This window comes from Mytilus trossulus, chromosome 8 (genome assembly GCF_036588685.1).
Source record: "Mytilus trossulus isolate FHL-02 chromosome 8, PNRI_Mtr1.1.1.hap1, whole genome shotgun sequence".
Classification (NCBI taxonomy): Eukaryota; Metazoa; Mollusca; class Bivalvia; order Mytilida; family Mytilidae; genus Mytilus; species Mytilus trossulus.
In genome coordinates, this window is record NC_086380.1 from 50,251,011 (window position 1) to 50,268,114 (window position 17,104).

Sequence of the window (17,104 nt, forward strand, 5' to 3'; positions counted from 1 at the left end):
ATGCTTATGCTTGATTCTCGATATTTTTAAGTATATTCGGTATTCTGATTATATAAGCAATACTTTGTGGACATTCAATTTGAATTTACTTTCCTATGATAAAGTACTATTACCGACTGCAAACTGTTGACTATTTTAGCAAATATAACACTTCATACCTTATTTTTTTCCGCTGGATCTATGGTTGTTCTTTCTAATAACAGTTTGAATAATTCTGTATTTCCTCTTTGAACAGCTAAATGTAAAAGAGTGTCACCGTCCTGAAACAGAAAAGTTGAATAGTTCACAGTACTTACACGTATCTTACAATGTTTGCATATAAGTCACTCCTTTGATAACTCTGCAACTTGATACAATCTAAGTTTATTATACACGCAGACTTATGAACACAAGTTTTACACCAGCAATTGTGGATTCATAAGTCGACCTGAAACCGGCAACACAATTGAAAAGAGAATAAAACGACAAAAAGACAGACAACTACCTACGACAAACTACAAAGAGAACAGAAAAAATAAACAACACGAACCTCAAAATCTTTTCATTTGCAACATTAAATAACATTTTGAAAAAAAACCAATATGAAATGAACGAAAGGCTATTTATTATGAATGCATATACACATTTATGTTAAACTGTTTGCAAACGAATAAAAAAGACACGCTATATTTTTTGACAAAACATACATCTTGAATAGAAATTTTGGTAAACAAAATGTTGGGTTCAAAATACCAACACATTTACTATGGCATAAGATTTTTTTCTGATTTTTGATATTTATAAACATTGCTATGTTTGGATTCTCTTCTGTACTCCTTATTTTTTTACTTATCAGGTTATTTATATTTGTCATGGCAGATACAAAGGAAAAGAAAGCAACTAAGCTACATCCTGTACAAGATTGTCAAAATAAAAAATAAATGGCATATGAAAAATATATAGAGGTATGTCGATATCAATACGTTAACAATCTTTTGATTTGTCTGCATATCTTCTGTTTTTTCCTTGACAACCTTATGTATATTGGGAAGGTTGGAAAAGAAAGTACCGGGAACATTATCTGTACATCAGATATGATATTTCTCATGAATGTATAACTTATAATAATTTACTTCAAGCTTAAACTTATGAATGTACGCACAGAAGTTACCTTTTAATTTAGATAATGAATTGAACATCATACATAAATCTTTACTGCTGAAATTTCAAATAACCTCAGTTGCTACATACGGTTAATAATCAATGTTTGTAATACATGAGCATCAGGAATATTTGAGATAAAAATCTTTTTACAGACATTGCCCCCCGATGTCTTGAGAAATACCAAAACTTAAGAAAATCAGAAACCAAAGGTTTGGAGAATATTTGAAAGTCTTTCTCATAATTTGATAGGAAAATATTCACTTTTGGTTTAATATGGTAAATAAAGGCAACAGTAGTATACCGCTGTTCAAAACTCATAAATCCATGGACAAAAAACAAAATCGGGGCAACAAACCAAAACCGAGGGAAACGCATTAAATATAAGAGGAGAACAACGACACAACACCGAAACGCAACAGCACACAGAAACGGACCAAGCAACAGACAATACACCACGAGAATAACAAATATAACATCAAAACCAAATACATGAATATGGGATAGACAAGTACCGTGCCACGTCTTATCTCAAAAATAAGAGAAAACAGAAACGACTCAACGTTAAAATGCAACACACACACAGAAACGAACAATATTATAACAATGGCCATCTTCCTGACTTGGTACAGGACACTTTTAAAGGGAAATAAAAGTGGTGGGTTAAACCTGGTTTTAAGGCATGCCAAACCTCGCACTTTAATGGCACAGTTAAATATAACATTAAAATGAAAACAAAAAATTACAGGACTACAATACAAATAAAAAGCAGAACATATTAGACAAAGAAAAGTATGATCAATAGATAACAAAAAGCATCAGGTTTAAAATTCAATACGCCAAAAACGCGTCTAGTCCACACGAGACTCACACCAGTGACGAAAAAAATACAAAATTGTACAGCACTGAAGATCAAAAGTTGAAAAGGTTTTGCCAAATACGGCATTGTTTGTATGCCCAGGATAAGAACATTCATATTATATAAAACAATTCACACTATTGCAAACAGTTAATTTTAACAAATGAATATGAAAGAGATATACATAATGAAACTGAAGTAAAAACGAATTACAGAAAACTAAACCCGAATACATAACGCCCAGATATACAAGATCGAAAGTGAAAAAAGTTCAAAGTTGTACAGCACTGAAGATCAAAAGTTGAAAAGGTTTTACTAAATACGGCATTGTATTATGCCCGGGATAAGAACCCTATTATATAGAACGATTCATGCTATTGTAATGCTATGTAATTCAGATAATAAAAAAAAAGTGCTGTTTTCCAAATAAAAATGATTTATTTTTCCTTCGGATGAAATAAAGGTAGAAAGGTACTCCTTGTTTACAGAATGTCACTTCTGGTTTCATTTGAATCTGATTACACAATGACTCTGACAAATAATTCAAAGTGCTTAAACATAAAAAAAAAATCAAAAATGGTTACTTTCGGTTTACTAAAGTTATTTTCTTGTTGACTTTCTCCAAGGTCATATTTCTGCAACCTGATGTAAAAGACCCTATGACTTTATAATGTACCAAACAGTAACAAAAATACCAAACTCATAGAAATTTAAAAGCGGAAAGTCCAAAAGTTCAACCACACCAAACTCTGTAATAAGAAGTTACAGCGAATGTGTAAATCTAAAAAGTCAAACTAAACTTTGACCTTGACTTCAATTTCCAGGTTATATGACAATGACTATAAATTAAAAGAGACCCTTGCTCCTATATATTGTTAATGAGTTATATCACCATACTCGTAATGTTTAACCTAAGGGAGGACTAAACTCTCATATGGAGTCTCCGGACAGCTTCAGTCCAATGATATTCCTAATCCTAAATATATAACGAGCAATTTGGTAACCCAAATTTGTCTTTTACGGTTTCGAAGGAGTAGTAGACACAAGAACAAACAGTGTTTGGGGAGATAACTCTTACAAACAAAATTGCTCGGTTAAACATTGACATTTTAAAAAGCGCATAAACTGTTCGATATCATATAAGAAAAAAAAATAACAATCAGAACAAAAGCAATAGGACTTTCTATGGAAAAGTAGAAATATCTAATAATCAGAACAAAAGCAAAAGGTCTTTCCACGGAAAAGTTCAAATACGGTAACTATGTTAATCGTACCCAACTTATTAAAATTTCAACAGAGAAACCCATGGATCTGGTTATGTATGGTACATGTTTAGACTTTCGACTAGCAGACTATCTTCTATTAAGATTGTTATCATCAGAATCACGATTCAAAACTTAAATTCTACTAATTAGCTTTCATTCGAAATATTTAACATCGAGTGTACCAATGTTTTTATATCCAATTGTTTTCCATTTAACCACCTACAACAACTATATATCGCTTCTTGAAACAAATAAATACAAGAGTCTATTCTATTTGCCCAGTTTTAAGAACAAACGTCTCACCAGATGTCAAAATTAATTGATGAAATGCAAATGACTGAATATGTGGTTCAGACATAACAAACGGTTTTACAACCTTATACCTATTTCTATTTAAATGTGTAGTTGTTTCCATATATAATGCACTATTTTGCCCTAAGAAAACTATCACAGGGGTAAAAAACTAATTTATAACTTACGACTCAATCCCCAATATATATCAAATGAATACAAACAAAATGTTATATAATTGCATTTTGCTATCAAATGCTACAAAATGTAGCGTCCCATTCGCCTAGGGTAGGATATTCTACCTCAAATAACAATGTACGTGTAAGACATGAAAAGCCAACCGATACTATAAATGATCAATAAAAGCAGCTTTATTAAAAGCTAATATTATTAGTAACGGTTATTAACTAGTAAAAAAAAATTGAATGTGTGTTAAATAAATTTCAGTTTGCGCAAAATAATCAAATAACAAAAACTGTCAAAATCAGCTTCTCAATCAAGTCTGTACTCTGAAATGAATCAAGTCAATCGATACACTCGATATATAGAACGTATGAACACAAATGTGAAAGTAAAAAACCCAAATGGCATTATAGTTGACAAGTCGGATTTTAGATAATTCTTACAAGTTAAAAGGCTAAATATGGATTGAATAAGATGCAGTAATGGCATCTGAATTATGTAATTATGTTGTAGATAGGAAGGATCAAACCGCAAAATAAGCAATTATGCCAAAGTGGATATAAGTGTGACCAGTTTCGCTGTAAAATATACGCCGATAATGAATGACTGAAGGCTAATGTAAAAGTATTACTATAAATAATCGTGTAACCACACTGTCTATCTTTAAGAAAAAAACTATTTATGTTCCAAGATATGATATCAAATAGAATTGCATTCTCCAATTGCAACATCTAACAGAATAAATGCGAAAAAAAAATCACAATAAATGTCTATCATTCATTTAACAATCCAATATATATAAATTCCTTTTTTTTGCAAATAGAATTAAACTACACACACAAAAATTATAAATTTTTTTTGTAAATGAGTCCAATTTCTGTTTCCTTATTTATTAATTTACTTTGGGATCTTCTCCCTTTCCTCTGTTTTTAAATAGATGATTTTTTTTTATCTAATATCATGGTTCTCTGAAGTCCTATAGTATGCATTTTTGTAAATATTGACAATGTATTTTCCCATAGGAGTTCCCTTTTTGGCTTAAACTGTAACACTTTTACTATGAAGTTTTGAAAAAAATCATATCCTAGAATGGAAAGTTCATATACACTTCTATTTTTGCAAAGATAAAATAATAGGACTGTGCGGTATATTTTCAACGTGTATATGCCCCGAACTTCTAAGAATTCAAACTTACACTAAATTTCTTAACTACCCCTAACTCGACTGTAGTGTTACAACAGATTTAAATATAAACAATATTCACATGTAAATATACTGGTAAACAAAATTTATTATCTATTAATAAATAAATTTGGTGTATTTACTGTCTTCCGATTGGTTAAAAGTATGACTTTTATTTTCAATGTTGTCAATTTTTATGGCGAAACGCCCACTCTGACGTTGCGTATTCATACGCAAACATGTGTGTACGTTGTTATTGTTAATATGAATAATATAAAAAGTTCTTTGAGTCTTATGTTTGAAAGAAATTTATTTTTAAAGAATTTTATGGTTCAATAAATTCAAAAAAAAAAAATATTGCAATTCATTAAATATTCCAAATCTCCTAAAAAAAGGCGTGGTTTGATAAACATCTGTATTTACAAAAGGCAACCTCTACAAACATTTATACAAATAGAAAACTCTCTAAAAACACTTTTTCTCACATAAATACTCACTTACAAAAATTATTGCCTTAAGGAAATCACTACATAGAATCTGAGTTTTCTTTGACTGTACATTTAATGTCTCCTCCAATGTTTTGATTTTTTAGAGAATTTGAAAGAAAATTTTAATTATTGCCAGCCTACCCTATTTGCATGTTTTCTGACATAAAACATGTAAAATGGCTAGAACCGGTTTACAACTGTTCTAATAACATATTGAAAATATTTTAGAATATTGTAAATGTAATGTTTAGAAGTAAATCATTCCAACATTCAATATTATATAAATTATCCAATCTTGTCCTAGTTCCCTGTCCACATCTTACTGTATGCCTATTTGTCAATAAAAAATCACATTTTCTGGCTCAAATGGTCAGTTAAGAATTCTTGTCACAACAGTATTATCTGTAACCATATATCTGACACAGTTTTAACTAATATATGAACTAGAAGGGTTAAAACAAAGTCATATTTGCAATAGTTGTATGTATGCAAAGACCAGTCTGATGTATAAATTCATGAAATGTTATAGAGATGACTTCTAACATCTGATTTTTGCATAACTTCCAAGCACAATTATTGGTTTCTATAGAGAACCCTTTAAAATCATAAAATCATTGCATTTACAAGCTAAATTATTTGTTTTATGACCCAGGGGGTAGATAAAGGCAACAGTAGTATACCGCTGTTCAAAACTCATGAATCCATGGAAAAAAACAAAATCGGGTTAACAAACTAAAACCGAGGGAATTTTACGGCAATTTTCTCTGTCCCCCCCCCCCTTTTTAGGGCCTCAAATTCCCTAAATTGTTTTGCTGTTTCTAGCAATATGGAAAATTTAGTACATATTCAGGATAGAACACACTATTGTCAGTTTTGCCGATATATTTTTTTATATTTCCAGCTTGTATTTTTGTATGCCACGGTGACAAAAAAGCTGATTTAGGTGTTCATGATATTTATTGGGATCGAGTCTTAAGTTATAAATTAGTTTCTTACCCCTGTGGTAGTTTTCCTAGGGCAAAACAGTGCATTATATATGGAAACAACTACACATTTAAATAGAAATAAATATAAGGCTGTAAAACCGTTTGTTATGTCTGAACCACATATTCAGTCATGTGCATTTCAAGCAGTCGAATGTACCTAATGTATAGTTGATTGGAAATCATAGTTATTTATGGCCACACAATGTGTTTAAATATTTTGCAAATTTTGTACACATGAATTAATTGTGAAATAAACATGAATTTTACGTTTATCGAGCTTATACACGTAATTCACGTGAATTTCACGTGAAAAACTGATTCACGTGAATTTCACGTTAAATTTTTCATGTGAAATTCACATGAATCGAGATATTTTTGTTTTAAAGAAATTAAAGTGAATTCAGCCTCAATCACACAAATTTCACAGGATTGAGCTTATTAAAGTAAGTCAGTTCTAAGGTAATTCAAATTCTGTTTTGATATATATAAGCATGAATACTATTCTTATTGGTCTTGATCATGTGTTCATACTTGCATTCTATTTTACTTTCTTGTATCCAAAATGTTTTGGTCTTAAACAAAGTCAAAAAACTGCATCAGAGGCTATAAATAATAACCAGGGCTTTTTAGTTCACTCCGAGAACTTTTTGGGTTGTATGCGAGTATCAATCATTTTGTTGTGAATGATTTATGGACTGTGATCATTCATAGAAGATATTTGCACTGATGTATTATTGATTTGAGTTGATTTTCATAATGTATGTACAAGTCATATTGTGTGGTCATCAGTTTTGGCAGAAACCAATCAAAAACGATTGAAATAAATTATTTTGTATTTTCAAAAAGGAAAAAAAACGCATTTTTTTCCAATCATACTTTTTTCTACAATAGTAATACTGGCGAATAACAGTGAAAATGAAATATCTGATTTCGCACTTTGTATACACTGTAAGTTTATTCATTCTAATTGTTTTAAGAATAATAACACGAAGGGAATTTAACTAGACAAATAAGGTCTTCCAAGTAAAACAACTGTCTGGAAGAATCAGACAAGTTGACCCGATATGCAAACGTTATAATTCTTCTTGTTTTAATACATAGCTTATGCTTTACCCATTGGTATTTTTAAGTATATTCGAGATTCTGATTACATTGGCAATACTCTGTGGACATTCAGTTTGAATTGTCTTTCAAATAATAAAGTACTATTACCGACTGCAAACTGTTGACTATTTTAGCAAATATAACACTTCATACCTTATTTTTTTCCGCTGGATCTATGGTTGTTCTTTCTAATAACAGTTTGAATAATTCTGTATTTCCTCTTTGAACAGCTAAATGTAAAAGAGTGTCACCGTCCTGAAACAGAAAAGTTGAATAATTCACAGTACTGACATGTATCTTACAATGTTCGCATAGAAGTCACTCCTTTGATAACTCGCTCTGCAACTTGATACAATTTAAGTTTATTATACAAGCACACTTATAAATACAAGGTTTACACCAGCAATTGTAGATTCATAAGTCGACCTGAAACCGACAACACAATTGAAAAGAGAATACAACGACAAAAAGACAGACAACTACCTACGACAAACTACAAAGAGAACAGAAAAAATAAACAACACGAACCTCAAAATCTTTTCATTTGCAACATTAAATAACATTTTGAAAAAAAAACAATATGAAATGAACGAAAGGCTATTTATTATGAATGCATATACACATTTATGTTAAACTGTTTGCAAACGAATAAAAAAGACACGCTATATTTTTTGACAAAACATACATCTTGAATAGAAATTTTGGTAAACAAAATGTTGGGTTCAAAATACCAACACATTTACTATGGCATAAGATTTTTTCTGATTTTTGATATTTATAAACATTGCTATGTTTGGATTCTCTTCTGTACTCCTTATTTTTTTACTTATCAGGTTATTTATATTTGTCATGGCAGATACAAAGGAAAAGAAAGCAACTAAGCTACATCCTGTACAAGATTGTCAAAATAAAAAATAAATGGCATATGAAAAATATATAGAGGTATGTCGATATCAATACGTTAACAATCTTTTGATTTGTCTGCATATCTTCTGTTTTTTCCTTGACAACCTTATGTATATTGGGAAGGTTGGAAAAGAAAGTACCGGGAACATTATCTGTACATCAGATATGCTATTTCTCATGAATGTATAACTTATAATAATTTACTTCAAGCTTAAACTTATGAATGTACGCACAGAAGTTACCTTTTAATTTAGATAATGAATTGAACATCATACATAAATCTTTACTGCTGAAATTTCAAATAACCTCAGTTGCTACATACGGTTAATAATCAATGTTTGTAATACATGAGCATCAGGAATATTTGAGATAAAAATCTTTTTACAGACATTGCCCCCCGATGTCTTGAGAAATACCAAAACTTAAGAAAATCAGAAACCAAAGGTTTGGAGAATATTTGAAAGTCTTTCTCATAATTTGATAGGAAAATATTCACTTTTGGTTTAATATGGTAATTCAGATAATAAAAAAAAAGTGCTGTTTTCCAAATAAAAATGATTTATTTTTCCTTCGGATGAAATAAAGGTAGAAAGGTACTCCTTGTTTACAGAATGTCACTTCTGGTTTCATTTGAATCTGATTACACAATGACTCTGACAAATAATTCAAAGTGCTTAAACATAAAAAAAAAATCAAAAATGGTTACTTTCGGTTTACTAAAGTTATTTTCTTGTTGACTTTCTCCAAGGTCATATTTCTGCAACCTGATGTAAAAGACCCTATGACTTTATAATGTACCAAACAGTAACAAAAATACCAAACTCATAGAAATTTCAAAGCGGAAAGTCCAAAAGTTCAACCACACCAAACTCTGTAATAAGAAGTTACAGCGAATGTGTAAATCTAAAAAGTCAAACTAAACTTTGACCTTGACTTCAATTTCCAGGTTATATGACAATGACTATAAATTAAAAGAGACCCTTGCTCCTATATATTGTTAATGAGTTATATCACCATACTCGTAATGTTTAACCTAAGGGAGGACTAAACTCTCATATGGAGTCTCCGGACAGCTTCAGTCCAATGATATTCATAATCCTAAATATATAACGAGCAATTTGGTAACCCAAATTTGTCTTTTACGGTTTCGAAGGAGTAGTAGACACAAGAACAAACAGTGTTTGGGGAGATAACTCTTACAAACAAAATTGCTCGGTTAAACATTGACATTTTAAAAAGCGCATAAACTGTTCGATATCATATAAGAAAAAAAAATAACAATCAGAACAAAAGCAATAGGACTTTCTATGGAAAAGTAGAAATATCTAATAATCAGAACAAAAGCAAAAGGTCTTTCCACGGAAAAGTTCAAATACGGTAACTATGTTAATCGTACCCAACTTATTAAAATTTCAACAGAGAAACCCATGGATCTGGTTATGTATGGTACATGTTTAGACTTTCGACTAGCAGACTATCTTCTATTAAGATTGTTATCATCAGAATCACGATTCAAAACTTAAATTCTACTAATTAGCTTTCATTCGAAATATTTAACATCGAGTGTACCAATGTTTTTATATCCAATTGTTTTCCATTTAACCACCTACAACAACTATATATCGCTTCTTGAAACAAATAAATACAAGAGTCTATTCTATTTGCCCAGTTTTAAGAACAAACGTCTCACCAGATGTCAAAATTAATTGATGAAATGCAAATGACTGAATATGTGGTTCAGACATAACAAACGGTTTTACAACCTTATACCTATTTCTATTTAAATGTGTAGTTGTTTCCATATATAATGCACTATTTTGCCCTAAGAAAACTATCACAGGGGTAAAAAACTAATTTATAACTTACGACTCAATCCCCAATATATATCAAATGAATACAAACAAAATGTTATATAATTGCATTTTGCTATCAAATGCTACAAAATGTAGCGTCCCATTCGCCTAGGGTAGGATATTCTACCTCAAATAACAATGTACGTGTAAGACATGAAAAGCCAACCGATACTATAAATGATCAATAAAAAGCAGCTTTATTAAAAGCTAATATTATTAGTAACGGTTATTAACTAGTAAAAAAAATTTGAATGTGTGTTAAATAAATTTCAGTTTGCGCAAAATAATCAAATAACAAAAACTGTCAAAATCAGCTTCTCAATCAAGTCTGTACTCTGAAATGAATCAAGTCAATCGATACACTCGATATATAGAACGTATGAACACAAATGTGAAAGTAAAAAACCCAAATGGCATTATAGTTGACAAGTCGGATTTTAGATAATTCTTACAAGTTAAAAGGCTAAATATGGATTGAATAAGATGCAGTAATGGCATCTGAATTATGTAATTATGTTGTAGATAGGAAGGATCAAACCGCAAAATAAGCAATTATGCCAAAGTGGATATAAGTGTGACCAGTTTCGCTGTAAAATATACGCCGATAATGAATGACTGAAGGCTAATGTAAAAGTATTACTATAAATAATCGTGTAACCACACTGTCTATCTTTAAGAAAAAAACTATTTATGTTCCAAGATATGATATCAAATAGAATTGCATTCTCCAATTGCAACATCTAACAGAATAAATGCGAAAAAAAAATCACAATAAATGTCTATCATTCATTTAACAATCCAATATATATAAATTCCTTTTTTTTGCAAATAGAATTAAACTACACACACGAAAATTATAAAATTTTTTTGTAAATGAGTCCAATTTCTGTTTCCTTATTTATTAATTTACTTTGGGATCTTCTCCCTTTCCTCTGTTTTTAAATAGATGATTTTTTTTTATCTAATATCATGGTTCTCTGAAGTCCTATAGTATGCATTTTTGTAAATATTGACAATGTATTTTCCCATAGGAACTCCCTTTTTGGCTTAAACTGTAACACTTTTACTATGAAGTTTTGAAAAAAATCATATCCTAGAATGGAAAGTTCATATACACTTCTATTTTTGCAAAGATCAAATAATAGGACTGTGCGGTATATTTTCAACGTTTATATGCCCCGAACTTCTAAGAATTCAAACTTACACTAAATTTCTTAACTACCCCTAACTCGACTGTAGTGTTACAACAGATTTAAATATAAACAATATTCACATGTAAATATACTGGTAAACAAAATTTATTATCTATTAATAAATAAATTTGGTGTATTTACTGTCTTCCGATTGGTTAAAAGTATGACTTTTATTTTCAATGTTGTCAATTTTTATGGCGAAACGCCCACTCTGACGTTGCGTATTCATACGCAAACATGTGTGTACGTTGTTATTGTTAATATGAATAATATAAAAAGTTCTTTGAGTCTTATGTTTGAAAGAAATTTATTTTTAAAGAATTTTATGGTTCAATAAATTCAAAAAAAAAAAATATTGCAATTCATTAAATATTCCAAATCTCCTAAAAAAAGGCGTGGTTTGATAAACATCTGTATTTACAAAAGGCAACCTCTACAAACATTTATACAAATAGAAAACTCTCTAAAAACACTTTTTCTCACATAAATACTCACTTACAAAAATTATTGCCTTAAGGAAATCACTACATAGAATCTGAGTTTTCTTTGACTGTACATTTAATGTCTCCTCCAATGTTTTGATTTTTTAGAGAATTTGAAAGAAAATTTTAATTATTGCCAGCCTACCCTATTTGCATGTTTTCTGACAGAAAACATGTAAAATGGCTAGAACCGGTTTACAACTGTTCTAATAACATATTGAAAATATTTTAGAATATTGTAAATGTAATGTTTAGAAGTAAATCATTCCAACATTCAATATTATATAAATTATCCAATCTTGTCCTAGTTCCCTGTCCACATCTTACTGTATGCCTATTTGTCAATAAAAAATCACATTTTCTGGCTCAAATGGTCAGTTAAGAATTCTTGTCACAACAGTATTATCTGTAACCATATATCTGACACAGTTTTAACTAATATATGAACTAGAAGGGTTAAAACAAAGTCATATTTGCAATAGTTGTATGTATGCAAAGACCAGTCTGATGTATAAATTCATGAAATGTTATAGAGATGACTTCTAACATCTGATTTTTGCATAACTTCCAAGCACAATTATTGGTTTCTATAGAGAACCCTTTAAAATCATAAAATCATTGCATTTACAAGCTAAATTATTTGTTTTATGACCCAGGGGGTAGATAAAGGCAACAGTAGTATACCGCTGTTCAAAACTCATGAATCCATGGAAAAAAAACAAAATCGGGTTAACAAACTAAAACCGAGGGAATTTTACGGCAATTTTCTCTGTCCCCCCCCCTTTTTAGGGCCTCAAATTCCCTAAATTGTTTTGCTGTTTCTAGCAATATGGAAAATTTAGTACATATTCAGGATAGAACACACTATTGTCAGTTTTGCCGATATATTTTTTTATATTTCCAGCTTGTATTTTTGTATGCCACGGTGACAAAAAAGCTGATTTAGGTGTTCATGATATTTATTGGGATCGAGTCTTAAGTTATGAATTAGTTTCTTACCCCTGTGGTAGTTTTCCTAGGGCAAAACAGTGCATTATATATGGAAACAACTACACATTTAAATAGAAATAAATATAAGGCTGTAAAACCGTTTGTTATGTCTGAACCACATATTCAGTCATTTGCATTTCAAGCAGTCGAATGTACCTAATGTATAGTTGATTGGAAATCATAGTTATTTATGGCCACACAATGTGTTTAAATATTTTGCAAATTTTGTACACATGAATTAATTGTGAAATAAACATGAATTTTACGTTTATCGAGCTTATACACGTAATTCACGTGAATTTCACGTGAAAAACTGATTCACGTGAATTTCACGTTAAATTTTTCATGTGAAATTCACATGAATCGAGATATTTTTGTTTTAAAGAAATTAAAGTGAATTCAGCCTCAATCACACAAATTTCACAGGATTGAGCTTATTAAAGTAAGTCAGTTCTAAGGTAATTCAAATTCTGTTTTGATATATATAAGCATGAATACTATTCTTATTGGTCTTGATCATGTGTTCATACTTGCATTCTATTTTACTTTCTTGTATCCAAAATGTTTTGGTCTTAAACAAAGAAGTCAAAAAACTGCATCAGAGGCTATAAATAATAACCAGGGCTTTTTAGTTCACTCCGAGAACTTTTTGGGTTGTGTGCGAGTATCAATCATTTTGTTGTGAATGATTTATGGACTGTGATCATTCATAGAAGATATTTGCACTGATGTATTATTGATTTGAGTTGATTTTCATAATGTATGTACAAGTCATATTGTGTGGTCATCAGTTTTGGCAGAAACCAATCAAAAACGATTGAAATAAATTATTTTGTATTTTCAAAAAGGAAAAAAAACGCATTTTTTTCCAATCATACTTTTTTCTACAATAGTAATACTGGCGAATAACAGTGAAAATGAAATATCTGATTTCGCACTTTGTATACACTGTAAGTTTATTCATTCTAATTGTTTTAAGAATAATAACACGAAGGGAATTTAACTAGACAAATAAGGTCTTCCAAGTAAAACAACTGTCTGGAAGAATCAGACAAGTTGACCCGATATGCAAACGTTATAATTCTTCTTGTTTTAATACATAGCTTATGCTTTACCCATTGGTATTTTTAAGTATATTCGAGATTCTGATTACATTGGCAATACTCTGTGGACATTCAGTTTGAATTGTCTTTCAAATAATAAAGTACTATTACCGATTGCAAACTGTTGACTATTTTAGCAAATATAACACTTCATACCTTATTTTTTTCCGCTGGATCTATGGTTGTTCTTTCTAATAACAGTTTGAATAATTCTGTATTTCCTCTTTGAACAGCTAAATGTAAAAGAGTGTCACCGTCCTGAAACAGAAAAGTTGAATAATTCACAGTACTGACATGTATCTTACAATGTTCGAATAGAAGTCACTCCTTTGATAACTCGCTCTGCAACTTGATACAATTTAAGTTTATTATACAAGCACACTTATAAATACAAGGTTTACACCAGCAATTGTAGATTCATAAGTCGACCTGAAACCGACAACACAATTGAAAAGAGAATAAAACGACAAAAAGACAGACAACTACCTACGACAAACTACAAAGAGAACAGAAAAAATAAACAACACGAACCTCAAAATCTTTTCATTTGCAACATTAAATAACATTTTGAAAAAAAAACAATATGAAATGAACGAAAGGCTATTTATTATGAATGCATATACACATTTATGTTAAACTGTTTGCAAACGAATAAAAAAGACACGCTATATTTTTTGACAAAACATACATCTTGAATAGAAATTTTGGTAAACAAAATGTTGGGTTCAAAATACCAACACATTTACTATGGCATAAGATTTTTTTCTGATTTTTGATATTTATAAACATTGCTATGTTTGGATTCTCTTCTGTACTCTTTATTTTTTTACTTATCAGGTTATTTATATTTGTCATGGCAGATACAAAGGAAAAGAAAGCAACTAAGCTACATCCTGTACAAGATTGTCAAAATAAAAAATAAATGGCATATGAAAAATATATAGAGGTATGTCGATATCAATAACACAATAGAAAAGAGAATAAAACGACAAAAAGACAGACAACTACCTACGACATACTACAAAAAGAACTGAAAAAATAAACAACACGAACCTCAAAAACTTTCAATTTGTAACATTAAATAACACCTAATTTACTGAAGACAGAAAACAATGAATATACACAATAAATCAGCAGTATGGCAATTTACATTTCAATAAATGCTGTTAGTGCTATTTCAGAAACTTCATCTTGAAAACAAAAAATCAATATGAAATGAATGAAAGGCTATTTATTACGAATGCATATACAAATTTATGTTAAACTGTTTGCAAACGAATAAAAAAGACAGGCTATATTTTTTGACAAAACATACATCTAAAATAGAAATATTAATATTGGTAAACAAACTGTTGGGTTCAAAATACCAAAACATTTACTAAGGCATTTAATTTCTTCTGAATTTTGATATTTCTAAACATTGCAATGTTTGGAGTCTCGTCTATACTCCTGATTTTTACTCATCAGGTTATTTATATGTTTCATGGCAGATACAAAGAAAAAGAAAGCAACTAAGCTACATGATTGTGTTTATTCAAAATAAAATAAAAATAAATGGCATATGAAAGATATATATAGAATACGTCAATATCCATATGTTAACAATATTTTCATTTAGCTGCATAGCTTCAGTTTTTCCTTAACAAACTTATGTATATTAGGAAGGTTGGAACAGAAATTACCGGGAACTTTATCTGGATATCAGAAATGATATTTCTTCTGGATGTAAAACTTATAATTATTTTACTTCTCAATGTACGCACAGAAGATACCTTAAGTGAATTCAGCCTCAATCACACACATTTCACAGGTTTGCGCTTTTTATAGTAAGTCAATTCTAAGCTAGCACAAATTCTGTTTTGATATATATAAGCATGAATACTATTCTTCTTGGTCTTATCATGTGTTCATACTTGCATTCTATTTTACTTTCTTGTATCAAACATTTTTTGGTCAAAGAAGGCAAACAACTGCATCACAGGCTATAAATAATTACCAGGGCATTTTAATTCACTCCCAGAACTTTTTTGGTTGTGTGCGAGTCTCAATCCTTTTTTTGTGAATGATTTATTGAAGATGTTTGCACTGATGTATATTTCATTTGAGTTGAATTTTATCATGTATGTAAAAGTCATGATGTGTGGTCATCATTTTATGACACAAACAAATCATAAACGATTGAAATAAATTATTTGTATTTTCAAAAAGGAAAAAAAAACCCAATTTTTTCCAATCATCCTTTATTCTGCAGTAGCAATACTGGCGAATGCAGTGAAAATGAAATCTGATTTTGCACTTTGTATAAACTGTAAGTTTATTCATTCTTATTGTTTTACGAATAATAATACAAAATGAATTTAACCAAACAAATAAGGTCATCCAAGTAAACACAACTATCTGGAAAAAACAGACAAGTTGACCCGATATTTATACGTTATAATTCTTCTTGTTTTAATACATGATAGCTTATGCTTTACCCATTGGTATTTTTAAGTATATTCGAGATTCTGATTATATTGGCAATTCTCTGTGGACATTCAGTTTGAATTGTCTTTCCTATGATAAAGTACTATTACCCACTGCAAACTGTTGGCTATTTTAGCAAATACAACACTTCATACCTTATTTTTTTCCGCTGGATCTATGGTTGTTCTTTCTAATAACAATTTGAATAATTCTGTATTTTTTCTTTGAGCAGCTAAATGTAAAAGAGTGTTTCCGTACTGAAACAGAAAAGTTGAATAGTTCACAGTACTTACATGTATCTTACAATGTTCGCATATAAGTCACTCCTTTGATAACTTCTTCTGCAACTTGATACAATCTAAGTTTATTATACACGCACAGTGATGAATACAAGTTTTACACCAGCAATTGTGGATTCAGAAGTCGATCTGAAACCGGCAACACAATAGAAAATAGAATAAAACGAAAAAAAGACAAACAACTACCTACGACAAACTACAAAAAGAACTGAAAAAATAAACAACACGAACCTCAAAAATTCTCCATTTGCCACATTAAATAACACCTAATTCACTGAAGACAGAAAACAAAGAATATACACAATAAATCAGCA

General features: G+C 30.0%; 1 protein-coding gene across 1 annotated transcript in view; it reads right to left on the reverse strand.

Moving 5' to 3' along the window:
- LOC134727737 (uncharacterized) overlaps nt 1-17,104 on the reverse strand; it is a 162,006-nt gene that overhangs the window by 52,126 nt on the left and 92,776 nt on the right. Inside the window, exons 18-21 of the mRNA XM_063592123.1 lie at nt 16,647-16,748; nt 14,182-14,283; nt 7,652-7,753; nt 159-260 (exon numbers count right to left, since the gene is read on the reverse strand). Coding sequence (XP_063448193.1) covers nt 159-260; nt 7,652-7,753; nt 14,182-14,283; nt 16,647-16,748 — 408 coding nt within the window. The remainder of the gene's footprint in view (nt 1-158; nt 261-7,651; nt 7,754-14,181; nt 14,284-16,646; nt 16,749-17,104) is intronic.